The 25051-nt window shown below is 54.9% G+C and overlaps 1 protein-coding gene and 1 long non-coding RNA gene across 2 annotated transcripts; both read right to left on the bottom strand.

Moving 5' to 3' along the window:
- On the bottom strand, positions 1-4936 carry LOC122202404. Its single transcript, XR_006194642.1, has 4 exons — positions 4730-4936; positions 3265-3386; positions 1895-2031; positions 1-539 (listed from the first exon to the last, which is right to left on the bottom strand). It is a non-coding gene; the product is annotated as an uncharacterized LOC122202404 (long non-coding RNA).
- Positions 4937-11911: 6975 nt separating this feature from the next.
- Positions 11912-23453, bottom strand: KCNK18 (potassium two pore domain channel subfamily K member 18). The gene is made up of 3 exons (XM_042908219.1): positions 23014-23453; positions 20498-20626; positions 11912-13114 (listed from the first exon to the last, which is right to left on the bottom strand). Exons 1-3 carry the CDS (start codon positions 23417-23419, stop codon positions 12300-12302), a joined length of 1350 nt encoding a protein of 449 aa, XP_042764153.1. The 5' UTR covers positions 23420-23453; the 3' UTR covers positions 11912-12299.
- Between the last annotated feature and the right edge of the window lie 1598 nt (positions 23454-25051).

Genomic DNA, 25051 nt, shown 5'->3' with positions numbered 1-25051 from the left:
CATACAGAAGAGAGCACAAAACATATTTACGGTGAAAAGAACAGTGGTTCCATGAAGCCCCAGGTCAAGATGTAAAAGCCCCAGCGGTGCCTCTCCTCCCTCTCAATCACCTCCCTTCCCCTGAAAGTAACCACTCTCCCGGCCTATTCGATTACGTTTTCCTTGTTCTTCTTCTGGCTCCTGTTGTGCACCATTGCTGGTGAGATCAGCCATATCACGTGTAACTGAAGTTCATCCGTGTTCGTTGCTGGGTAGTATTCCCTCACGTGACCATATCACATTTGCTTTGTTCATTCGGCGAGTGGACACCGGGGCATCATCCCCCCGTTTGGGGCTACCAGTGGCAATGCTGCGGTGGAGACGTGTGTCCCACACCCTGGTGCACTGTTCCCTGGTGCACGCGTTCCTCCAGGGTCTGTACGTGGAGGAAGCCGCTGGACTACGGGGCAGGCACAGCTTCACTACTCCCTGGCAATGCCAAATGCTTTCCCAGATAGTTGCGTGAACACATAATGCTAATTTTGAAGGTTTTTGAAGGCCTTCGTGCAAATGAAAAGAAAGGGGGAGGGAGGGGAAAGTAAGAAGCCTTCCTCGAAATAACCTCACCCCTGCCGCCGACCCGCCCCTGCTTGCACGCCTGTATCCCGGTACCTAGGAGGCCGCGTGCCCTTTGTTTGCACCTGGCTCTCCCACCACCTGAGAACTTGACCCCAAGTCTACCTGAAGCTTTGCCCTTCCCCGTCAGGCTTCGCTGCCTCTCCTCTGCTGCCTCATGGCCTGACCCAGTCAGCAACCTATCAGAGCCTGCCCACCCACCTCTCTCTGTGAACCCCCAGGGGACAAGGCTGTGTGTCACTCAAGTCATGACTCCGCACAGAGCTTCGCACAAGGCTTCGCACACTTGGGTGTTGCCCAGTGAGTTTAACTTTAGCAACGAGGTCCTTTTGTGGCAGCCGTCCCAATGATTTTTTTCTAAGATTTTTATTGTGCTTTTGCCTTACTACAGAAGTCATATATTGATTGCAAAAAGTTTCACTTTTAGGGGCGCCTGGGTGGCTCAGTCGGTTAAGCGCCAGACTTTGGCTCAGGTCGTGACCTCACGGTTCGTGGGTTCGAGCCCCGTGTCAGGCTCTGTGCTGACAGCTCAGAACCTGGGGCCTGCTTCAGATTCTGTGTCTCCCTCTCTCTCTCTGCCCCTTCGTGGCTCACATTCTGTCTCTCTCTCTCTCTCTCTCTCTCTCAAAAATAAATAAACAGTTGAAAAACTTAGAAAAATGTTTCACTTTTCGCGGTTCAAGGGAGTCCAGTGCACGAATGCGCAAGGATTCGCCTAATTGCTCTCTTTTGGTGGACACGCGCGTTGTCGGTCAGGGATGGATAATGCCACGGCGAACAATGCCTGTGATCGCGCCTTTTCATGTCCGTGCAGTTATCACCTTCAGGAAAACCCCTAGGAGTGGCATATGCGGCGGGATATGGGGTCAAAGATCAGGAAATTTCCCAGCGTGGGTAAAGCTCATTTCAACCTTCCACGGCTGGTTTTTGCAGAGCAACAGTTGTTAGGAGGGTTTAAGGAAGGCACTGGCTGGCATCCTCCCTTCCCTTTAATTTGTTCCCTCTAAGACCATAGTCACCTCCCCTCATCTCCTGAGCGTCTGTGTTTCCTCCTCTCAAAAGGAGACGATTGGGGCACCTGGGTGGGGCGCGATCGACTTCAGCTCAGGTCATGATCGCTCGGTTTCTGGGTTCGAGTCCTGCATCAGTCTCTCTGCTGTCAGCGCAGAGCCCTCTTTGGATCCTCTGTCCCCTTCTCTCCCTGCCCCTCCCCAGCTCTCTCTCTCAAGATAAATAAACTTAAGAAAAATAAAAATAAACAAAGGGAGACAATAATTACCACTGTCCTGCCCCAAGTAGCACAACGTCCAGAAGGGGCCGGAAGCCTCACAACTCCAGTACGGATGGTTCCCATCTAGGGTGTGTCCGGGCCAGCTGTCCGTGGCACAGAGCCTTGGTCAGGATAGCCAGAAGGCTCTAGAAGGATACGGGGTAAGGAAAAACCATAGACGTGTAATTACCTATGGTTCTGCAGTGCCCACACCACCCCTCCTGCCTCTGATCCACACTGCCAGCGCCGTGCCTCACAGACACCAGCTCCTGGTCCTGAACACCCCCGTCTCCCTGGAAAATAACTCTCGTTCCTTTTAAAACTCCAAAGTCTCTTTGTTTTCTCAAGGAGAAATCCGCGTGTTTATGTTCTCTTGTCTATTGAACACCGCTCCAATTAAGCGGTTGCCAATGTTGTGCCAGAATATTCTCTACGAGAGACCAACGGAAGAAAACCTTCGAAGAAATTAAACAAGGATGAGGCTGTTAAAAATGGTGGCATTCACCATCGGTCCGAGTGTCAGCGCCTCTCCCCGACCAAACCTTACACAGGCTCCTCTGAGCCCTCTTTCCAGCGAGGCCCTGCCCTGGGACCTGTCTTCAGCCAATCTGATCCAGCTGTAGCAAGAATCTTCTCCATCAGTTTAGCAAGAACCGCCCCCCCCCCCTTGATATCTGATCACCCTCAATATGGGAAAATTCCACACCCCTCGCTCTTGATGTCCAATTGGCCTGGTCTGTCTTCATCTAAAATCGTGTTAAGCAGGGTCAGCAAGAACCCCCTCGACCCTTGCTGTCTGCTCGCAGAGATTTTCCCGTTCCCTGCCTTTGCTCCTTGGCTACCCAGCCCCAGCTGCCTCTGCAGGATTTGGAAATGAGCCAGTCCGGGAGATCGACGTCCAGCCACCGAGGAGGGAAGGAGCCCCCCTCCTTGCAGAGAGCCCTGCCCTGGGAGCCCGGCTGTGGGTGGACATCACCGTCCGCAGGCCCCACCCCCACTCTAGGAGGATGGTAATCACCCGGTCTGGAGTCACGGAGTCCCAGAAAGCTTCAAGGAAATGACACTAGAAAGGGCCGTGCGGGCGTGTGAGCACAGAAGCTTCCCCCTGGTGCCGGCTGTATGGATGCTTCTCCCGGGCCAGAGTGGCCTAGATGAAACCATCTGTGTTGAGATTCACAAGCGAAAGTGTCATTTCCTCCAAATGTGTCGCCAGCTGTTCCCGCTTCCGGGGCTCATCCGCAGGCTGCGGCAGCCACGTTAAGAAGGTGAAACAGGTTGTAAAATACGCGCCCACCGGCCAGCTTCAGGTCTTACACGGCCCTTGCCCTCTGCTCCCCTGGAATGCTGGTGACCCCAGAACAAGGGGTCGCTGAACTTACGTGCCCAGCAGCAGAGGTGCTGTCTCGGCTCCAGGCCCACGGTGCACCCGGGACCCTGCAGTGCGAAGAAGGGATGTGGCCTCCGCTCCCTGGGAGCCGCTCATCTCTGGATGCAGCCCATGCTGATAAGGCAAGAGAGCAAAATTTCAACAGCCCCACATAGTGGGGTGACTTTGCCAAGTTCAGAGTGTTTTGAACACGAGCTGTTCTCTAATCCAGAATCTCTCTTTGTTTTTCGCATCCCTTTGGCCTTCAGCGGAAAAGGTAATGTACATTCCAGAGAAATAAATACAAGGCGACTCAGCCCGGGGGTAAAAATATCAGCTTGGACTTCCAATGGGCCCAGGCGGCGCGTGACCCTAAGTGAGATTGTTTGGTTTTGCTGTATTCACAAAGCTTTCCTGCGGCGCCTCAAGACAAGAGACAGTCAATAAAACACCCTGTCCTCGACCTACTTCCCACTTCCTGCCCAGACAGTGCAAATGGCTTTTGGGAAACACTCAGGTCACCTTTGTAATGGGGGCCTGGCGTCCTTCGGTCGCCTGTCGGGGAGGGAAGGAAGGCGGCAGAAGGCTTGCTCTGCCCCCTGCCCACTGGGCTCTCCTGCATTTCAGGAGAACACCCAGGAAGGGCCCGGATGAGGGGCGGGACCCCGAAAATAAGCAGCACAAACGGGGCTTCAAGCACCTCCTCCAGTGAGTTCTGAGACTGCGCAGTCCAGCCGGGCGGAGAGGGCAGACCCCAGACCGCCGCAGGGCAGGTGCGCAGAGGGCGGGGCGGGCAGGGGGAGCTCCGAGGAAGGCGTGTCCCGGAAGGCTGCCGGCTCAGGCCAAGTTCCACGGGGAAGGCTGGGATCCCAAGTCTGAGAAGGGCAGGCTTTCTTTCCAACACCAAACAAGGTTCCTCATCTTATTTCAAATGAAGGCAGGATGTCAGTCATCCCGGTGAGTAAGCACCTAAAGGCAACCTCGCTGCTTCTGTGTATCCGTCTCTATGTGTCCTATCATCCTGAGAAATCTGCAGTCTCCTTAGCTGTCAACATCACAGAACATCCCATCTGGAAAAAGCCGTGGGGAATCCTTGGCCAGTGGTTTCCATTCCTGGCCCACCATCCTTTTTTTTTTTTTTTTTTTTTTATTATTATTATTGTTGTTTTCAGTTGTAGACTTCTTTCTTTAAACAGAATGTTATAGGGAAATAGAGGATGTAGAACAGAGCAAAGCAAACCTACTCGGGCCACAAGCTACCACGGTCACAGTACGTGACTGGGATCCTCGCCCAGGCTTCAGAAAGCACCATATGAAAACCCCTGGGCCGAGTCAGCCCCCCCTGGGGAAACTGAGGCATGGAGCAGAGCTCTGGTCAGTCTGGTACCACACTGAATCCCCAGCACCTCCCTGGGCTCTGGCACGTAGTAGGTGCTCAGTGAGGATTGGCCGGATAGTAACACACGGGAGATACTGACCGCCTCTGCTTGGTCATCTGTTTTACTACGCAGGCGATTGCTTTTTAAAGAGACTGCAGGGGGGCTGCAACCACAGAGAGGCCCCCTAATTGCCTGTGTTTTGAATTTATAGCATTTGAAAGGGTTTTATTCTCTGATCTAAATGGCAAGAACAAAAGCAGAGCGTAAAAGGGCCGAAGAGGATGAAAAGAGACCACAAATGCTATCCAAGATGGCGGTGCCCTTTGTTGTCAGGCACCCAAGCTACTCCGAGGTTCTCGGCCCCACAGATGCACATCCATCACCATGGCAACAACCAAGCGCCCGGGGCCTCCCGACCCAGGACATCCCAGGGCTGGCCACACTGCCGGGCTTCCAGGGAGCTGGATCAGGGTCATAGGGGCTACGGTAGGTGGGGAGCCTGTGGGCCCGCTCAGTCTGGTCCCTCTCTCATCCATCTGTCCCGCTGGTTCTTCGTTGAGAGGAGGGGAGTGGTTCTGGGTCAGCACCTCGATCAGACATATCTTTACCTACCGTGCGCCTGTACATCAGAAGCGCTCTTCTCATTTCGAAAATTTTTTAATGTTTATTTATTTTTGAGAGAGAGAGAGAGAGCACAAGTAGGGAAGAGGCAGAAAGAGAGGAGGAGACAGAGGATCCAAAGCAGGCTCTGTGCTGACCGCAGAGAGCCTGACTCGGGGCTCGAACTCGCGAACCGTGAGGTCATGACCTGAGCCTAAGTTGGACGCTCAACCGACTGAGCCACCAGGCGCCCCAGGAATGTTCTCTGTAAGGGCTAGGCCTCTAGTGTCCAGCCCACAGCGGTCACTGAACAAGGGCTTGTGAACAAGCAGATGGTTGTGCAGGTAAACCAGAGTCAGCGGAGTTTCTAAAACATGGAAATGAGGAGACTTGCCTGCAACTGGCTGCATCCGAATCTCTGGGAGGTACGTTCGAGATGGTGGTGGGGGGTGCTTCTCAAAAGCTGCACACATGCCTCTCAAGTCAGAGCGGAGAAGAGGAAGGCCAGGTGAAGACAGCCTCCCAGGCTTCTGTCTTGAGCAACTGGAAGGCTGGGGCTGCCCCTCCCCGGACGGGGAAGAGGGGGACCCGAGGGCAGGCTGGCTCCCCTCTGGGACATGGCAAGTGAAGCTGCTGGGGAAGCAGACATGAATCTGGGGTTCTGGGGTGAAGCCAGGCCCGGAGATGGTGTTCATATCCACGAGAGGGGATGAGACCAAAGGGAGGGAGTGGAGCCAGGGAGAAATGAAGTGAAGGGTCTCAGGGGTGAGCTCTGGAGCCCAGGGGACAGCGAAGGCCACGTGGTGCAGCGGAAGCCAAGAGAAAGTGACATGCACGGGCTGGAAAGTGCACAGTTGAGCGCAGGGACCCCAGAGCACAAACAGGGGAGCTGGGAAAGAAAGCCTCCCACCTCTGGTGCGCTGGGGTGTTAGCTGCAGAATGTGCCCGACCTGCGTGGGGACATACTGCCTGAGCCCCCAGGATCCCAACCACCCCCGAATCAGCAGGGGGCTCATTGAGAACGTCCTGCAAACTGATGCTAAATTCACCCTTTCCCCCAATCACAGGCAGCGAGGGGGTGCTAGAGAAGACTGAAATGTGCCATTTTTGGCCTTCTACTCATAGAAATGGGGACCATTCGGATTTTTTTCTTTTTCCTTTTTTTTTAAATGTTTATTTATTATTATTGAGAGACAGAGAGAGACAGAGTATGAACAGGAGAGGGGCAGAGAGAGGGGGAGACAGAATCTGAAGCAGGTTCCAGGCTCTGAACTGCCAGCACAGAGCCCGACATGGGGCTCGAACTCACAAACCGCAAGATCATGACCTGAGCTGAAGTCGGACGCTTAACTGACTGAGCCATCCAGGTGCCCCAGTTCTGATTTTTTTCTTAACGCTTGCAAAACTGGACACTGGGCTACGACACTTGCCGTGGATCATCTCGTTTTCTTGTTTGACCCTCGTGACGACCCTTTAAGGTAGGTCCTACTTTTATGTCGAACTGACAGGTGACGAAAACTACCACGATTCAAGGCTGGCCAAGCAGCCTGTCGCACAAAGGTCTTAACCGCTAAGCCACTGCCGCTTCCTGGCCAGCATGACACGAAGGGGCCCTCCAGAGGAAGTTTCTGGGCTGGCCATCTGATTGCCCTCCTCGTCACCCTTTCTAGCAGTCACCTTCTTTCTGGGCGTCCCTGGACAGCGGGCAGCCTACTACCTGGCAGAAACCAGGGCACGGATTTTGTTAGTTTGTGACCCCACCCGAAGGTTATTTTACTGTGTGCACAGGCTGATGCGCTGGGAGGGGACCTGATGCCCAGTCGAGACGGGACTGGACCTCTGTCTGGAGAAGATGTTGGAAAAGTCAGCAGGATTGGACATCACTTTCTTCTGTTTAGTACCTCCCGGCTCAGGTGAGGGGGAGTCAGGTTTTCCGGGTGCTTATTCAGCCTAAGGGACCCTCTTAAAAAGAATATAAAATTACCCATTCAAAACTAAGTGTGAACTTGAATATTTGTTGAGAATGAGAAGAAAATAACAAATTACGATGCTGACAAATACAGCAACGTGCACCTGTGCAAGCCCATTGTCAGAGCTTCTCCCGGCCACGGCAGGTCCCAAGTAAGCCAGGGACCCTGTTCCCTTAGCTGCCGCACGAATCACCTCTACCCTTCATACACTGACCTTGATCAGAGCCGGGGGAAGGCTCTGATCCTTTTTTCCAAGCACTACCTTCTGGGACGTGGTGCAGGCCCACCCCAACTGGGGAAGGAGCAGTGTTAGGGAATGTTCCAGTAGTTCTGAGCTGGGCCCACCCCAGTGGTTTGGTACAAGCACTCAGGGGCAAAGGCTCTGTCCCAAACGCCAAGTTTTATCTTCTCTGTAGACTACTCACAGGGATTTATCCACACAACAGATGTTTGCTGAGTACCTACCACGAGCCAGCCTTGTACTCGAGCCCGGGGTATATCGCCATGATGAACCCCATGGATAGAGCTAAAAAGGCTTAGATGTGTAACGTGGGCAGAGAGCCTGGTACATATTAGTTGCTCATTAAATGTCGGTTTCCTTCCCTTCTTCCCATCTGCCGGGCACCCTCAGAAGCTGCGGCCCAGGTCAGAGCAATGCATCCAGCAGCCCACAGACTAGTGTCATAGGAGTCACTCCTCCTGCCCCCCCCATCCAAGCAGGTCACTCCTCCTGCCCCCCCACCCCCCATCCAAGCAGCAGCTACTCTTTCGGTGACAAGGCAGGACACTCAAACCCCAGAGGTAAGCAGGACCACCGGGGCTGTCCTGACCAATCCTCTCCTCCAAGGGACCCAGAAGGAGGCTTCCAGTTGTCTGAGTCACTGAGCAGAGCAGGGTAACAGCCAGAACTAGCATTCAGCGAGGTCTCATGACTCCCAGACCTCTGTCCCCAGTGGCCCATCCAGAGACCCTCCCCAAGCCTCTTCCTGTCCCCGGTGGCCTGGCCCTGGCCCTCCCCGCTTGGGACAATAGTTCTCAACCCCACCAGATGAGAATTACCTGAATGTGGTGTGAGAAACACAAAGCAAACCACAGCCGGGCAACACAGCTGTGCCTGGGCACCACTCACAGAGCCTCCGACCCAGTGGAGACAGGACATCTGCGCATCGTGGAAGCTTCCGGGTCTTTCTCGCAAGCTTCAGACAGTCTGCCGAAGACCCTGTTTTCCGGAGTGAGGCTGGTAGATCGGGAAAGAAGTGTCCAAGGTGAAGGGGCACTCATGGTGGAATTATTAACACCTGTTAAGTGGCCAGGACTCAAGTGGTAACATTTCAGGCCCTGACATCAGCTTGGCAGGACGTGTGCTTTGAGGAGCTGGGGACAGCGGTCCTTGGTGGCCCCCACTCTGGGGGTCATGGCCAGGACAGGAGTCCAAAGCGCCCTCTCTAGACAGCTGCTCCGAGGATGAAGATCCAAGGTGCTCCCTCTCCAGACGTCCGCGGCGGGGGGACAGAGGTCTGAGGAGCCTCCTCCTTGGGAACCGGGGTGAGGACAGAAGTCCGAGGCACCCGATCTCAGAGGGCCACGGCGGAAGACAGGGGCCCAGGCTCCCCTTCGTGGGGGACCGCCCCTGCAGACAATCCCTCCCGGAGGCCTCTTCCTCCCAGGCATGGAGCGGCGGGCGCGCCACCTGCTGGCCTCCGAGCGCCGGGCCCGCGCGGTCTGGTGGCGCCACCTGCTGGCCACTCTGGGGAGCGCGGGCTGGCTGGCCGGCCGACCCCGGGGCAGCCTCGCAGGCAGACGCCGCGCTAATGTCTGGGAGAGAACTTCATTTTCTTCTGTTTAAAACAAAAATTGGTGGGGGCAGGGGAGAGCAGGGCTAACGCCACCCTGTGCTGGGCTGGGGGACAACTGGACAGGACTACCTCCCGGCTGCAGGGTCAGCGCCTCCCACCAAAGGCTTTGGTCCAGGTGCCCGGAGGTGGGAGACAGGCTGTGAGCTGGGCCAGAGAGGTTCTGCCCTCTGAGTGCGAGACGCGGGAGGTGATCACCGAAGTACCCCCTTCTGCCTCCTGTCCAGAAGCTTCGAGGCACCTTCCAGGCCCTCTAATTCCCCAGGCAGACTCTAGCCCAGCTGAGACCCCGCAGCCCTCTCTGGAGCCCCGTGCTGCCGGGGAGTTTGATCACGATCCCCCAGGTGAGGCCCCACCAGGCGGGAAGCAGCCGCCTCTGATCACAACAGACACCCCGCGCGTGGAGAAGACAGAGTGTTAGCTCTTTGGGGGACAAGGTCCCTTCCAGTCTGCAGGAGGCCTTCCTGACCAGGGGGCCTGCCCCTTCAGTACCCTTTCCCCTTCCAGGAGACCTTATGCCTTCCCCCAGGTGGCTGTCCCCACAGACTATCAGGGAGGCTGTGAATACAGTAGTTAGAGGCGTGGTTTCCCACCTTGAGAATCAAACACTCTGAGTCAAACATCAGAACCATCTGGAGGCCTTGTTAAAACACCGCTGAGCTCACTGCCCAGGCTTTTGATCCAGTAGGTCTCGGATGGAGTCGGAGAACGTGCATGTCTGACAAGCCCCCCGGGGATGCTGATGCAAGGGGTCCACTGAGAACCGAGAGTCGGATTAGACCTGGGTGTCTTTCCTGGCTTCGCCACTTGCTAGCGGGGGGTCCCGGAGCTAATTCCTCGACCTCAGCCTCCTCACTTGTAACATGGGGACCGTTCTCTCAGCGCTGCGGGGAGCGTCAGATACGATGGCGCACGTGAGGACTCAGCGCGGGGGCCCGGATGTGGTGGGTGTGCGGGAAGGGGTGGCCGCCCTCCGTGGCATTTGTGTGCACCTAAGACCTACCCGCAGTTCCCCGGTATGGGGCCGGCGCTGCGGAGGGGGGCTGGGGGATTACAGGGAGTAAGAACGATAATGATGGACAAGGCACGATCATTTAGACCCGGGTTTGGAGAGCGTCCAGCTGCAGTACTCTAACAGAGGAAGGGATCACAGTGGGTGCGTTGGGAGCCCGGGGGAGACCACGGTGACCACTCCCAGGAGTCAGGTGTCACTACCCAGAGGAGGTGCCATGGGGGCTGCACCTCGAAGGTAAGCCTCCATCCATCCTGGAAGAGAGAAGGGCATGCAGGCCAAGAACGCGGCTAGTGCCGTGATTCTCCACTCTGACCACACACTGGGGTCACCCCAAACCCACCGGCACCCCAGATCAATGACTGAATCTCTCGCAGAGTGGAGGGAGACATGTGAAATCTTGGAAGCCCCTTGGGTTTCAGAGTATAGGCAAGGTTGAGAACCCCCCAAGCAAAGCCTTGGAGGAATGAATTCACATTCCTGCACAGGCAGGAAGCACTGTATAGCCCAAGGCGGCTGGAATGTGGGGCGCATACAGGCAAGAAATGAAAGGCAGGAAGGCGGGCTGGGCCATTTCCCAGAACTGCGGAAGAATACCCACCAGCAAGTGAAATACGCCAATGATCATGAGGTTGAATTTGCATAAAACTGCACGTTTGCGTTTGAACAGCCTCAAGAAGGGAGTGGCTGAGAGATTGGACACCGCCTGTAAATACCTCCGTGTTTCAGAGGACTTACCTGATTCATGTTTGGAATCCTCTTTGAGGCTGGAAAGCAGCAATCACTCGATGAATGATTGTAGAACTGAATGAACCCTGAACAGCCCTTCGGTCCCATCGCTGATCTCATTTGAGTGGCCAGTCTGGATTTACCTTTGAGTTCAAGGCGCCCTGCTGCACCTGGGCGGCTGTGATTTCAGGGATGTTGAGAAACTCCATGAAAACCCTAGTCCTGGTAGCTGCTGCCCGAGATCCCACTTTTGGGGCTAGTTATGTCTTTCAGTGGTTGTCGCTCACATCCTATAAATTCCATTTCCTGAGGTGGGTCTTAATGAGTTGAAGGGGCAGAAACCTAATAGTTGGGGGGAAGAGGAGGAAAGATCCAGAAAGGAAGATCCAAGACCCATCTGAGATCTGGACCTTGGCACTGGCCTGAACCCAAAGCAGATCAGAGAAGCTTCAAAAGATGGGTGTTTCCTTTCCTTTCTAATTGGAACCTCCCAGACTTTGTATTGGGTTTTGCAATTTTTGTGCTACCACTTACCCAGGGTCTGACTAATTTTGTTAATCACAGGATTCCCAAGATTCTCGCAAAGAAGCTGTCAAGAAACTTTGATTCTCTGCAATCAGACATTTCTCATGACCAACCAAGGAAATGAGAAGACCCTTGCAGTGCTCCATGCATGTGCCAACTAGTTCCTACACTGACTTGTGACATCCTCTCCCCGGCCGGGGTCCCCAGGGGGGTCACTCCAAGGCAAGGATTTGTGTGCAAGTGGGTTATTTGGGGGTGATCTCAAGGGGAATGGAGAAACGACACGGAGAAGAAGGAGGGCCAACGCAGGGGGTGCTGATAAGTAACTAAGGCTCGATTCCACTGGGAGTGCCGACCCCTTCCTCCACCAACGATCACCCAAGTCAACATTTTCACATGCCCGCTCATTCAGGAGCCACTCTGGTGGGAACACGGGTCTACACAGAATCGGGCAGTTGAACTATCCCAGGCCCCCGTGAACACAGGTGACAGTCACGTTTCGTGGCACCAGTGTACCTTACATGGGCTGAGATTGGGCTGACCCCACACACATGCATGAAGTCATTCAAGAGAAGAGGTCGTTCAGACTAGCTCTGTTTCACCGAGGGTACGTTTTAATTTAGGTGAAAGTACGAACTGCAAAAACAAAGGTTCATTTTTTTTCTGGGGTCTCAAGAGAAGCTATGACATCCGTAAGGTGGTTTCATTTACGTAAGGTAGGGCTTTTGACAGACGAAGACAGGACAATGAACCGGGCTTCGGAGGATGGGGAGAGCTTTTGTCCAATGCCTTGATGTGAAAGGCATTGGCCACATTTCTGCAGGGCCGTAAGACCAAAATCAGCTCTCGTGCAGGATTTGTCTCCAAGCCCCACGGTCTCAGGTGACAAGCTGCAGGGCCACCAGTTCCAACTGCCCTCAAGAGATGAGGCAAGGAAAGCGGCTCATCTGGCATCTGTCCCACAAGAGATGGTGGAGATCTCACTTTTTAACAGGATGGTAAAATGCCCCTCTCGCCAAGAACAGCATGAGATTTTTATAGACGTGAATCAGCCTGTTTTGCACCAACTTAAAAGCAATGCACACGATCTCCATCCCGATGATGATATAAATGGAGAAGAACAAGAAGAAGTGAGGGTGTTCCAAAACGGTGTCCCCAAACCCAATGGTGGTCAGCGTGACAAAGCAGAAATAGAAGGCGTTCTCGAAGTCCAGTTTCTTCTCCCAGATGGGGAGGATGGCTGCTGCACAGGAAATGTAGGCGAAGACGAGGAGGGCGACGACCAGGAGGGGGACGTCCAGCTTTTCCACCTGCCGTCCCACCTCGTCCAGGTTGCTGATGACAGAGTAGGAGAGCCTCCCTGACGCCAGCTCTGGACACGAGTTGCTCCTCTCGACGGCCCGCGGGGGCGGTTGCAGCGCGTTCTGCTTCTCCTGTGCAAGAAGTCTCTCGAACAGATCCACGTTGCTGCCTGGGGCTGAGGGACACGTGCCGGGTTTGGGGTCCGGAAGCTCTTGGGTTTCTATGACGATCCTGGGGACGGCTCCAGCCGCAGGCGTGGTGGCAGAAACAGGCTTGGGGGCAGGCCTTCCGCAGAGCAGGCAGGAGCACCACTCGGGAAGGTGGGGCCGGACGAATGGGAGTTTTTGGAACCGATTGTAAGACGTGGACAGGAGGGTGGCCAGGATGTCACCCGTGTCCGTGAGGACGAGGAACATCAGGGGGATGCCAAAGAGGGCGTAGAGCATGCACAAGTATTTGCCGAGCCTGGTGACAGGGTAGATGTGGCCGTAACCTGAAAAAAGAGGACAGACCCTGGGAGGCTGGTCTGCTCTTCCCCTTCCCGAAGAAAGTTTTAAAGAGACCTTCTGCCATTTCTCCTCCTTGTGTGTGTGTGATGGTTTACACAACGTGTTTGAAAATATTCATCTTAAAACATTCATCCAGGGGCACCTGGGTGGCTCAGTCGGTTAAGCATCCGACTTCGGCTCAGGTCATGATCACACGGTCTGTGAGTTCGAGCCCCACGTCGGGCTCTGTGCTGACAGCTCAGAGCCTGGAACCTGCTTTGGATTCTGTGTCTCCCTCTCTCTCTCTGCCCCTCCCCTGCTCATGTGCTCTCTCTCTTTCTCTCTCTCTCAAAAATAAACATTAAAAAAATTTTTAAAAAAACCCATCCACCATCTGGCATTGGGCCCGTTTTGGTGGGGGAAGCAGGAGGTGAAACTCATCTACTCTTCAGGATAAGGAGCAACTCATGTCTAGATATGTGACCCAAGATGTCCTTGGCAGGGGACAAACATGTCTGGGAGTGGGCTGATTGCTTTTCATTTTGCTGCGGCCACTTCTAAGCATCCGTGTGACCGGATGAATGCAGGGGAGAGGCCATGGATGGCTTTGCCATCATACCCACCGCCTCCTTCATCCTCCACGAAGGCACCTGTTTTTAAGAAGCCACGCTTGTCCTCCCTGGGATGTCTGGGCCTCTTGGCTTATTTGTTTCTATACAACAGGCTATTACTATGTGCCATCAGAGCACAGCAGTGTGCATGGGAGGAGGGAGAGGGGACAGAAGGACTAAAATACAGCTGCTACCCTCAGGGCCATTGTGGTTTAGTAGATTGGACAGACGCGGTCACGAGTGCTAGTGAAAGGGTTAGGTTCCCAGCATCTAGAATCTTCCAACCTGAGTGCGAACCTCAGCTCTGGCATTTCTAGAAAGTTACTTGATGGCTCACATTTTCAAGTTTCTTAGCTGCAAAACAGGAACAGCAGTCTCCACTCTGTGTCCTGACTCGCTGGGAAGATGACACGAGACCAGTGCCTGACCCATAGTGGGCAGCCGAGAATCGTCAGCGTCCCCGCCCTCAGGAGCCCATAAGAGCAGCCAGCAGCGTTTACTGTGGGTTGGTGTCAGCCCACCTGCCTAGGTAGGCGTGGTTGTCACCATTCACAGGCAGGGAAACTGAAGCTTGGAGGAATGAAGTAACTTGGCCAAGAGCACTCAGTGATAGACTTGGCAGTCAAATCCCCAGAACCATCCGGCTCCCATGCCAGCATTCATTCCCACGGGGTCTGGAGCACCCAAGGGGGTGGAACCTTCCAATCATTAAGAACCAGTCAGCCAAGCAAAGGGGGTGGGTGGGCTGAGGCTTCTGTCCTCTTCAGGACGGAGATTCTTCTCCGTCCATCGCCCAACCCCCCCCCCCCCCCTCACGTCTACAGCAGGGCAGGAGCAGAGAGCTATCAAACCCCCACAGCACAGAGAGTTGGATCTTCTGGAGTGAGCAAGCTCAGTGACTTCAACAAAACGAGGGAAAAGCTTTTGTATTTAATGCCTGTGTTTAATTTTTGATGTCATAAAGGAGGATTAATACAGAAAAACCTAGGCCAATTATGTAAATTGATTTGAAGTCACTTCCCAGGCTGGCTATGCCCCAGCCTCCTCCGGGGCTACGGTCCCCTGTGGCGAACTCTGGCCTCAGGCTCTGCCTTCCAGGAGCACAGAGGCGTTCAGGTTGCCCACCCTCACCAGGGTCCTGGGAGAAGGCTGTGGACCTCAGAGGGGCTCATCAATGGGCACCCATCCCAGGGCACTCTACGCCACACTGGGTTGGTTCCACGAGGCACCTTTTGGTAGGAGGGACAGTTAATTCTACGTGTGTTCATATGTGTGCGCATACTGAGTGCTTACTGCATACACAGTGCTGAGCAAAGTAGATATGGTATCCAACCTCGCTGAGCTTCTGGTTTAGTGGGAGAGGCAGATATGAATCAAATCACTACACTAGTGATATATGCATAGCAGCTGGAGACCGATAACAGGATGTGAAAGAGCAGACTGTCCTATGAGCATTGAGAACAAAGGCATCCATCCTGGATTCGCATTTACTGAGCACCTACTTTATGCCAGGCACTTGTGGGCAGGGCTGGGGGCACAACGGGAAGCAGGCAGAGGTCCTGCCCTCTAGGACTCCTGGCCTTGAGCTCAGCTCTCCACCAGTGGAGTCCTCCACCTGTGACGAGGACCCAACAGGTGTCTGCACGAGGGGGCAGGAAAGGGGGCCGCATTGCCTAAACCTGCCGTTCAGAAACCCAGGCGCGTTCCAGGGGGCAGGACTCGCCGAGAGAGTGCTGACGGTTCCAAGCGCCTCTGTTTCCCTTCCCTGTTCCCTCAGGGTCTTGAGCAGTTCCGGCTCTCCCCTGAAGGAGAAGAGGTTGCAGAAGTGGCCTCAGCTCCTTGTCCGGGCTTCAGTGAAAGCCCAGAACCACTAAGGAGAAGCAGGTGGGGGTGGGGACCTAAGGGGGAGAGGAGAGACAGAGGGGAGCCATGGGGCTGAGGGGTTTCCCAAGACACCGGACTTTCTATGTGAAAACTGTGGTAGTCCCAGGCAAACTGGACGATCGGTCGGTCCAGCCATGAAGGAAGGTGTGGAAAGATTCTCTGGAGCGGGGAAGGTGAGGGAGGAGGGCACCCGGAGCCTCCCCTGCAGGGGCAGGAGCTCAGAGAGGCCTGGCCACAGAGTCCTGGTGGAGCCCAGGCCCTGCGTGTCAGCAAAGGTTCCTGTGCCAAAGCTTGTCACGGGCCCCACAGAGCCATCAGTCCTTAGGGATGTTAGCAGCAGCCACAAAGTCCCAGAGACAGAGACCACCCTGTTTTCTAGATGGTGGATAAGTCCCCTAATTCTTGTACACCCCCAGGAGAGTCAGGAGAGGCTCCCCAGTAACAAAAAACCTTTAAAAAAAACAAAAAAAGAAAGCAAATATCAGAGAGTGCATGGCCCCTGTGAAGGAAATGTATTAACCGTACCAATTACCAAATGCTGAAATGCATAACGGAAAATCCTACCATTTCTTATAATGCATTCATATATTCCAGTACGGTCAGTCCACTCCACTTAGGCTGTATTTAATAGCCCATGCACTTTACTTTCTAATCCAAGGGGACTGACCCAATTGGAAATGACTGGGGATTGGCCAACCTCACACCTGCCAGGTGTCCCCTTTTCAGCATTAAGGCCAGGTGCATTAAGAATGGCCCAGAGATGTAGGGCAGGAAGCACTTGAAACACAGTATTGATTACAGGCCGTCGAGAGCCTCTCCAACATCCTCTTCCACTTGTAATTACTGGACGGTGTGACGTCCTAATTGATTTGATAGGAGCATCGCCTTCTTGGGATTTAAACCAAGATAATGCATTTCCATTAGATCAGTGGTTCACAGCCTGGACTCCCGTTAGAATCACCTGCAGGGCTCTGAAAAATACTGATGCCTGGGTCTGTCCCTAGCGACTCTGACTTGATTGGCATGGAGTCCGGGCTTGGGAGCTTATAAAAGACAGCCAGATAATTGCGGTGTGCAGTCAGGGCTGAGAACCTTCACATCCGGTCAGTGCTTTGCAAACGTCAGCATGCATCAGGATCACGTAGAGAGTTTGTTAAATACAGACTGCTCGGCCCCACATCCATAGTTTTTGGCTCCGCAGGGCTAGGATGCGGCCTGAGAATTCTCATTTCTGTTTTTTTTTTTTTTAAGTTTATTTATTTTGAGAGAGAGAGAGAGAGAATATGAGTGCGGGAGGGGCAGAGAGGGAGAGAATCCCAAGCAGGCTCTACCATGTCAGTGCAGAGCCTGATGTGGGGCTCGATCCCATGATCTGTGAGTTCATGACCAGAGCCAAGATCAAGAGTTGGACGCTTAACCTACTGAGCCACCCAGGTGCCCCTTAATTCTCATTTCTAACAAGTTCTCAGGTGATGCTCATGCCACTGGTCCAGGGGCCATACCTTGATAACCACTGCATTACATCAGTTCTCAAGGGGGGAAATTTTGCCCCCCCCTCCCCCGAGGGACACGTGGCAATGTGTGGAGACACTGTTGGCTGCCACGACTGGTGGAGACCGCAGGGGAAGAGGTGGATGCCTCTGGTAGGTAGAGGCCAGGGATGCTGCTGGACAAGCCCCCATGACAAAGAACCATCGAATTCAAGATGCCCATAGTGCCCAGGCTGAGAAGCTGCATTAGGCCAATTCCCCGAAGTCCTTGAGGAAAAGGAACACAAACTGAACCCCTTTGCTCATCTCCAGTATCTTCCTTGGAATTGCAGCATCCCTGTAACCGTTGTTCCATTGAGCCGTGGGTTTCCCTGAAAAAGTCCAGCTGTGCCCCACCCCTGCTTTCCCGGTAGTGACTTCCCTCTCCAGAACCTTAGCTCGCGGCTAAATGTCACGGCACCTACCCCGTGGGGTTGTCACGTCATGAAAATTAAATAAAATAATGCATATAAAGCCTGTGAACACCATGCCCAGTGCTGGCAAATGCTCGGTGCTGCGGCTACTGTTGGTACTCTCTCTGCCCATGACCAGTCCCTGCCTGCACAGGCCATTTAGGTGAAGGACCAGTTCTGAAGGAAGCCACATGGGGGCGCCCTTGGACACACGCGTGTGCCCATCCATAAAGCAGACACTGGCTGTTCCCCCCGCAACATTCCTTCATCTTTCCTGGAATGCCACTACCCACCCCCCGCGCGACCCCCTGATTTAGGGATAGATCCAATTGGTCTAAATCATTCTGGTAACGTAACCCCCTTGCCAGGACTGGCTCGGGGTGGGAAGTTTCTAGAGTTTTTTTTTTGCTGATGGTGACAGCCAGCCCTTTTTCTGTCTACGAGATGCAACTATGCCCAAATGGGAGTGGATATTGGTGGCCGTCTTGTGACCTGCTGAGCAGGACGGGAGAGTATCTGGTGCTCAATGTCATGGCTTAGCTGCACACGGACCAGCCCTAGAGCTGTCCCCCACTGGACTTGCGCTCCAGAGGGAACACACTTACACATTTTCCCGGCTGTTTAAGCCAGTAGGGTTGCAATTTGTGGTAGAGGCTTCTGGAAGGATCCTGAGGGCCACTTAGGTTTATCCTCACACTGATCTGAAAGGCAGGACTGGGAGGAGCTACAGATGAGGGGACGAGGCTCAGAAGGGCCACATTGCTCCCTGAAGGTCACACGGCTGACCCCAGGCGGCCAGCCTCCAGAGTCCACAGCTGGCCAGCGTGCTCCCCAACCCCACCCCCAAGTGTGAGGGAACCTCAGCACGAGCACCCAGCCATGGCTGGGGCCCTGTGACCCTTGTGGGCCCATCCCTCGCAGGGACCGGTACTCTCTCGAATGAAGATGGGGCCTCAGTCCTTTTCACTGGCCGAGAGGGGTAGGGGCTGAGCAATGGCTTCCACTCCTGGCGGAGATGCTGACCCAAAAGCTTCTGAGCTGTGGCTGAGGTCAGCTCCACCATCTGAGCTCCTGTGACCCTATTCCCAGCAGGGGAGACTCCTGTCCGCCCCAGGGAGGCCCCTTCTACCCGCCCGTCCTGCTGCACCACCGTGGAGGGAAGCCAGGGGCCCTTAGTTGGGCGAGCATCCTCAGACAGGGGCCCAGGGACACGGTGCCCGAATGCAAGGGCAGCCTTGTCCCCGTAGCTCAGGAGGCAACTGCTCGTGCCATGTCCCCCTCTCTCCTGTCTGATCCCTGCTCTCAGGCCACAGTGGTCTGTTCCTCCAAGCACCTCAAAGCTTCGGAGTGTTGTCCGACTGTTTCCTCTGCCCGGAAAGCTCTCGCCCTTCTTTGCCTGGCTCACCTCTCCAGATCCTTCAGCTCTGTCACTTTGTGTGGCGGCCAAGAAGAGGGTCTGTGGCTTGGGGGGTCCACAGAGCCCCTTTTCAAATGAGCAAATGGTCACTGTAGAGGGCAGCGCTGCCCCTGCAGCCTCCCCTCTACCCTGGACTCTGGAAGGGACTGGTCTGGGTCAGTGACGTTCACGTAGGAATCTTACCTTTGTTTGGGGGCTGAAGACACGCATAAAGGGAACGCGGGGAAATGGGGAGAGGCCGGCTCCTTCCCTGCAAGGACCTTCCCTCCCAGACACTGATATCGACCCAGCCACACAAGGGGTCTCTGGGAATCTGAGCTGCCCCTGCCACCCAGGCACAGCCAGACTCTCCCTGGGGCTGCCCAGGCAGGGGTGAGCAGGGGTGGGCAGGGCTCCTGCAGCACCCCACAGACCTGCAAGGCTGGCAGACTATTTTGGGAAAAGAGCACTGGACTTGGAGTCTCACGGCCTATTTATGGGTACCAGCCCTACTCACGGAATGCCCTTGGCCCTTGACAGCACCCCTCTGGGCTCAGGGTCCCCCACCTGATTCATAAGACCACTGTGAGCTTTAAAAGTCCCCAAGGGTTGGGGCGCCTGGGTGGCTCAGTCGGTTAAGCGTCTGACTTCAGCTCAGGTCATGATCTCACAGTCCGTGAGTTCGAGCCCCACTTCGGGCTCTGTGCTAACAGCTCGGAGCCTGGAGCCTGCTTCGGATTCTGTGTCTCCCTCTCTCTCTGCCCCTCCCCTGCTCATGTTCTCTCTCTGTCTCAAAAATAAATAAAAACATTTAAAAATTTTTTTAAAGTCCCCAAGGGTAACTGTTAGTTCCTGTCACTGCCTATTAGTTCCTCCCTCACCTCACCATTGGTGCTCCCAGTCCTGCTCTGGCACACCGTCCTCCCTCTCCACACCATACCCCACCCCTCCCCAGTGCTCCCCCCCATTCCCTGGGAGTACAGTTGTCATCTACCACTTAAGCTTATGTTCCTACCACTTAAGCATTGCCTCTTGGACCACCTCCAAGCCTGCGGCAGGTGCCCCTTCTCTGTGCTCCCACAGTACCCTGAAGGCCTCATAGGCTGACCACGTTTGGTTGCCTGAGTTCTTCTGTCTTGCCCCGAAGTCTGGGCTCTGGCAGGTACCATTGGCAAGAGGTGTTCTGTACAAAAGCATTCAGCCAAGGAGCGGGAGGGGGCTGAAATGCAGCCCCTGCCTTGCTCATTGGGGTCCACACCCGGGCACGGGGCTGCACCCACCTGAAGCAAGGGCCCTCTTTCCTAATCCCCACCAAGGACCCAACATCAGTCCTGCTCACTGCTGTATCCCCCCCTCCCCCACTATCCACCACCCCCAGCAAGGAGCAGCGGCCACTCAGCAAAGGAGACCCAGCACGAGGTAGGCATTTCACATCTGTTTCTTGACCAAATGAATTGAACGTTCCAGCCTCCCCACCAAGCGTCCTCAGCCTCACTCTTCTCCCCCCTCCTCCCCCAGGTCTCTCTCCCAGGCCTGCCCTTGCCTTTGGACTTACCCACAGTGCTGATGACTGTGCAGCAGAAGAAGAGTGAGCTCAGGAAGGACCAGTCTGCAAACGTGCTGAACCAGTGGGGTTTCACCTTCTGCAGGAGCACCCCGAGATCCTGTTTCCTGCCTTCCTCAACTGGGAAAGAGTGAAGGAGAGGGTTTTGCTCAAGACAGGTCCCACCCAGGCAAAAGGGTCTTCCCCAGGGACCAGGATGGCCCCTGCCCTGTGGCGTCATCAACACCAGAACTTGGCTCTGGTTTTGCACATCTCTGCATTTAGTGCCTGCGGAGATTAAGAGGCCACATACCCCATGAGATGAGCACCCAAGGGAGAGGCCCTCAGGGGTCCGGCCCGAGCTCAGCCATAGCATCGCTGCGTGGCCTTAGGGGGCTTTCTGAAGTTTCTGAGCCTCTACATCTTTCACTTGCAAAGAAACATACTAACTTCTGCTCAGTCTCTCCCATGGGGCTCTTGAGCATTGAAAGCAAAATGGGTTTTATGAGCTGTAAGCTGTTATATGGATGCAAACCATACCCGCTCCCGGAGGTTATTAAGCCTGATGGAATTTGGTGCTCATACTGGGATCTGTGAGCACCAGTCGCCTGAAGATTTCTGGGAAGCCTTGGCTTTCCAAACATCTGTCCCAGGGTCAACGGAGCCAGATTGGGGTCCTGGTTCCTCAGCGAGGTTCCCAAATAGTTCCATTGGCCTTGGTGGCCAGTGGCTTTTGAGACCCCAGAAGCCACCTTGAGACTCTGGCACATGGCGGGAAGTCACTACTCTGAATGGGCACTGACCTGGGAGTCCAGACACGAGCACTCTAGACCCAGGTCTGAGTCTCCACCTGTGTCTCCCTCTCTCTCTGCCCCTCCCCTGCTCATGCTCTGTCTCTCCGTGAAAGGGGACAACTCATACAACCCTCTTGGGCTGGCATGAGGATTACGTGAGGTGATGCACCGAAACGTGCTCGGCAAAGCGTCCTGCACTTAGCTAGACCTCTTCAGCGTTTGAATCTCCAACAAAAACCAGTACAAAACGAGGTTGGAGGGGCGCCTGGCTGGCTCAGTCCATAGAGCGTGTGACTCTTGATCTCAGGCTCGTGAGTTCGAGCCCCACTTTGGGCAGAGGGATTACGTAAACAACAGTAACAAAATCAAAATGGGGTTGGGCCAGCTCTGTATTCCTGTCGTGTTCTGTGCATCAGGATCATCCAGGAGACTTTAAAAATAAGATTCCCTACCCAGCCCCAGAAATCCTGATGAAGTGGGTTTGGAGAAGAGCCTGGGAATGTATATTTCAGGCAAGCTCCCTGGATGACTGTGACCTGTCCGGTTTGGGAAGCTCTGAACTTGTTGACACGCGAGAGACTACACGGGATGGCTCAGAGTCCCAGTAGCAATGGCAGAGGACATCTCCTGGGTCATCTGAGTTGGCGTGTGTCTGTCTGGTAGATGTAGACAGAAGGAGTGGGACCCTCCTCGGAGGAGAGACACTATGACCAGCCTCCAGTCAGGCGGCCTCAGCCAGAAGAGCCTGCCCCCAAAGCGGGGCTGGGCGGTGGGAGGGGCTGTGAGCAGCCCGAGCAGAGGGACACGTGAGGACATGTCACACTGGGGAACATCCTGTTCTTCCCCTCACCTGTAGGCGCCGTTTTTCCTTTGTCTTTAGTTATTTACTCTATATTTTATTTTGCTCTGCTAAATACGTATTTGCAAGCTTTGGGGAACAGGGCAGTGCAGAAATAAGAGACTAAATACAAATGAAATGCAGTAAGGCCATAAAGCGCCTTCAAGAGGCTTCCTGTCCTTTATGTCATCTGCTTCCCACAGGGTCTCTGTGATTGGCAGGCCTGAGATTGTGGGCCGCCTCTGTCCAGCGCACTGAGACCCAGAGAGGGCAAGGGCTCTCCTGCAAATCACACAGCAACCGGGACCCCAGGTTCTTCCCACAACCAATTCCCCTCCCCTGAGTCCAACAATAGAAAAGCCTTGGAAACAGGAAATGAGAGAGAAAGGGGACAGGCTGCTCCTCCTGGGGGTCCAAATCCAGTTGGATTGCTCTTGAATTCTAGTCCCTGTAAACTGAGTCACGGGGCCAGGCAGGCAGAGTTCGGAGGACCTGCCTAGGAACCCCCAGCCCCAAATCCGGTCACCCATGCCGCCCATCCAACCTCACCAAATCTCCAGCAATCCACCCTCCTCGGAACCTGCTGGTCTGGGTGGGGCTGGGCGCGGAGGCAAAGGGAAGGGGGCTGGACTTTCCAGAGCACCTAGTGGGTCCTCGGGGCTTTCCCTACATTCTGCACAGCAACCAACCCTGACAGGCCATCACTCTCCCTATTTTACAGAGGAGAAAACTGTGGCTCCGAGAGAAGTCATTTGCCTAAGGTCCTGCCCAGGAATGGGGAGAATAGGAGCAGAGAGTGTAGGGGCGCCCCTGCCCCACCCCGCCCTCTGCTCCCTGGGGCTGCCCCCACCCACCCGGAAAAGGCTGCCCTGTCCGGGGGGGGGGGAGCCACCTACCTGTTCGGTTGCATTTCAAGATGCCACAGAGCTCCCCCAGGAATTTCTCAAACTCCGGGTCATTTGGCCCCAGGTCCTGGCCGCCCTCGATGGCCGAGAAGAGGGCAGCACCCAGCAGCGCGTAGGTCACCAGGGAGCAGAGGAAGCAGAGGCGAGGGAACAGCTTCTCCAGGGCCTCCTGAAAGCACCTCCCGGCCTGGGGTGGCCCGGCAGCCTCCATCCTCCCAGGAGCACCCGCCCAGAACAGGAGTTGCTGATGGACGGAGGCAGGAGCGGGGGCCCCAGCAGGAGGAGGACGGGGAGGAGGAGGGGGAGGAATGGGAGTGCCCAGAGAATGGCCAGGCTCCAGCGCTAAGTGGATGGTGCGTGCGCTTCCCCCAAGGACTGGGAAGCAGCCGATACTCATCACGTTCAGTTACTTAGATGGCGCCCCCCCCCCCCGCCCCCCGCCCCCAGCGCCCCAAATTGCTATTGATCCACCAGCCTGGGAACGGCCCTGCGGCGGCTTTGGGCAGGCGCTGGGGTGGTTGCTCTGTGCTTTGGCCCTTCCCATCTGGAAGCTGCGATTTTTGACTTCCAGGTGCCAAGTCTGACTTTTGGTTTTTAGTCAAGCAACCGTCCTTCCGGAGGTTGGACTACCTGTCTTGGACAGGTGGTAATAATGGCGATGAGTCTGGCCGGAGCTCTACACGTTTACAAAGGGCCTTTATCCTGCGTGGGTCCAACTGTTGGTCATAATTCTCCACTCCTCTGTAGCACACCCACCTTCGCCGTGGCCTCTCCGAGGGCCGAGCAGAATTCCGTGCCCGCTAGTGTCGACGTAGGCCACGTGATTTGCTCCGACCAATCGGGTGTTAGCAGACCGGAAGTAAGCAGGGTTGGAAACGTGCTGGTGAAGCGGAACTTGCTCCCCCGGGCCCTGTCTCTGCCACGGGAAGAGTATGCCCGGTGACAGACATGGAGATGTGTGCACCTGAAACCCCCTCCCCCACCCCGCCCGCCTTCATAAAAGGATGTTCTGTGAGGCTTCAAAGAACTTGGGTCATGACAGCCTCCGCTATTCATCCTTTCAGAGCGTGCCTCAGCTTCCCAGGCCTCTCCTCTGGCAAGCCCTGAGCAATGACTGAGCAAGATGGGGGTACAAGAGCTTACCCAGGTCTGTCCGCCCCCAGAGGGACTCCTCCAACCTGCAGGCTTTTTGGTCTGCCAGAGATTGTTGGCAGCCCTGCGTCATGATCTGAAGGCTTTCTCTGTCCCATCCTGCGTCCCAGTAAAGATCCCAGCAGAAGATCCAACGTGTGGCAGTTGGCGCCAAAGTGTTCCGAGAGAGCAGGCTCCAAGATGGAAGTTTCGGACTGGGTCGCTCAGTACCCAGCTGGTCAGGAAATGGTGTGGAGACAGCTCTTGGCTCAAGGTGGCCGTCCAGTTGTTAAACATCCGCCAGTGGCGAAGTAGGACGGTGAGCGGGTGGAAGGTGTTGACTAGTGCAACGATTCAGGCATTTAAAACATACTGGAGGAATGATAAATGCAAGGACAACAAGTTTGGATGGTTATCATGAAGTCAAATTAGTCTCCTGAAGGCAAACTTAGAAGAGGGAGGTTAGTAGGACAGAGCACACGGCCTCTGCTGCAATTGGCCTTAGGCCTGCAACTAATGTTCATCATCTCCTTCCTTCACTACCTGTTCCAAACTCCCCTTACCCTCTGCTAACTCTTCTATTCTCTCAACGTCTTGCCCAATGGCACGACCCAAATCCTCATTCCTGGGGCTTCTGAGTCCATGGTAACCACATACTCTTCAGTTTGGAGTGGTTTGGGTTTGTCCATTCACAAATACAGTTGGGTAAGGAGTACCAAGAGGTACCCAAGTGAGTCACCCGAGCTCTGTTCCTATTCCTTCCAGTGCGCATCGTGTGAAAACAGCCCTGCCTCCTTCCTCTGACCAGGTCTGTTGCCCTCGACAAGATGATCACCCCTTTCCTTGCTTTCTGGCTCCTGGATGTGAAGATCCCAGAATTCCCAGGCAGCAGCCAGAG

Source organism: Panthera leo, chromosome D2 (assembly GCF_018350215.1).
Source record: "Panthera leo isolate Ple1 chromosome D2, P.leo_Ple1_pat1.1, whole genome shotgun sequence".
Classification (NCBI taxonomy): domain Eukaryota; kingdom Metazoa; phylum Chordata; class Mammalia; order Carnivora; family Felidae; genus Panthera; species Panthera leo.
The sequence above is the reverse complement of the archived record's forward strand: the minus strand, read 5'-3'. Positions and strand labels throughout refer to the sequence as shown.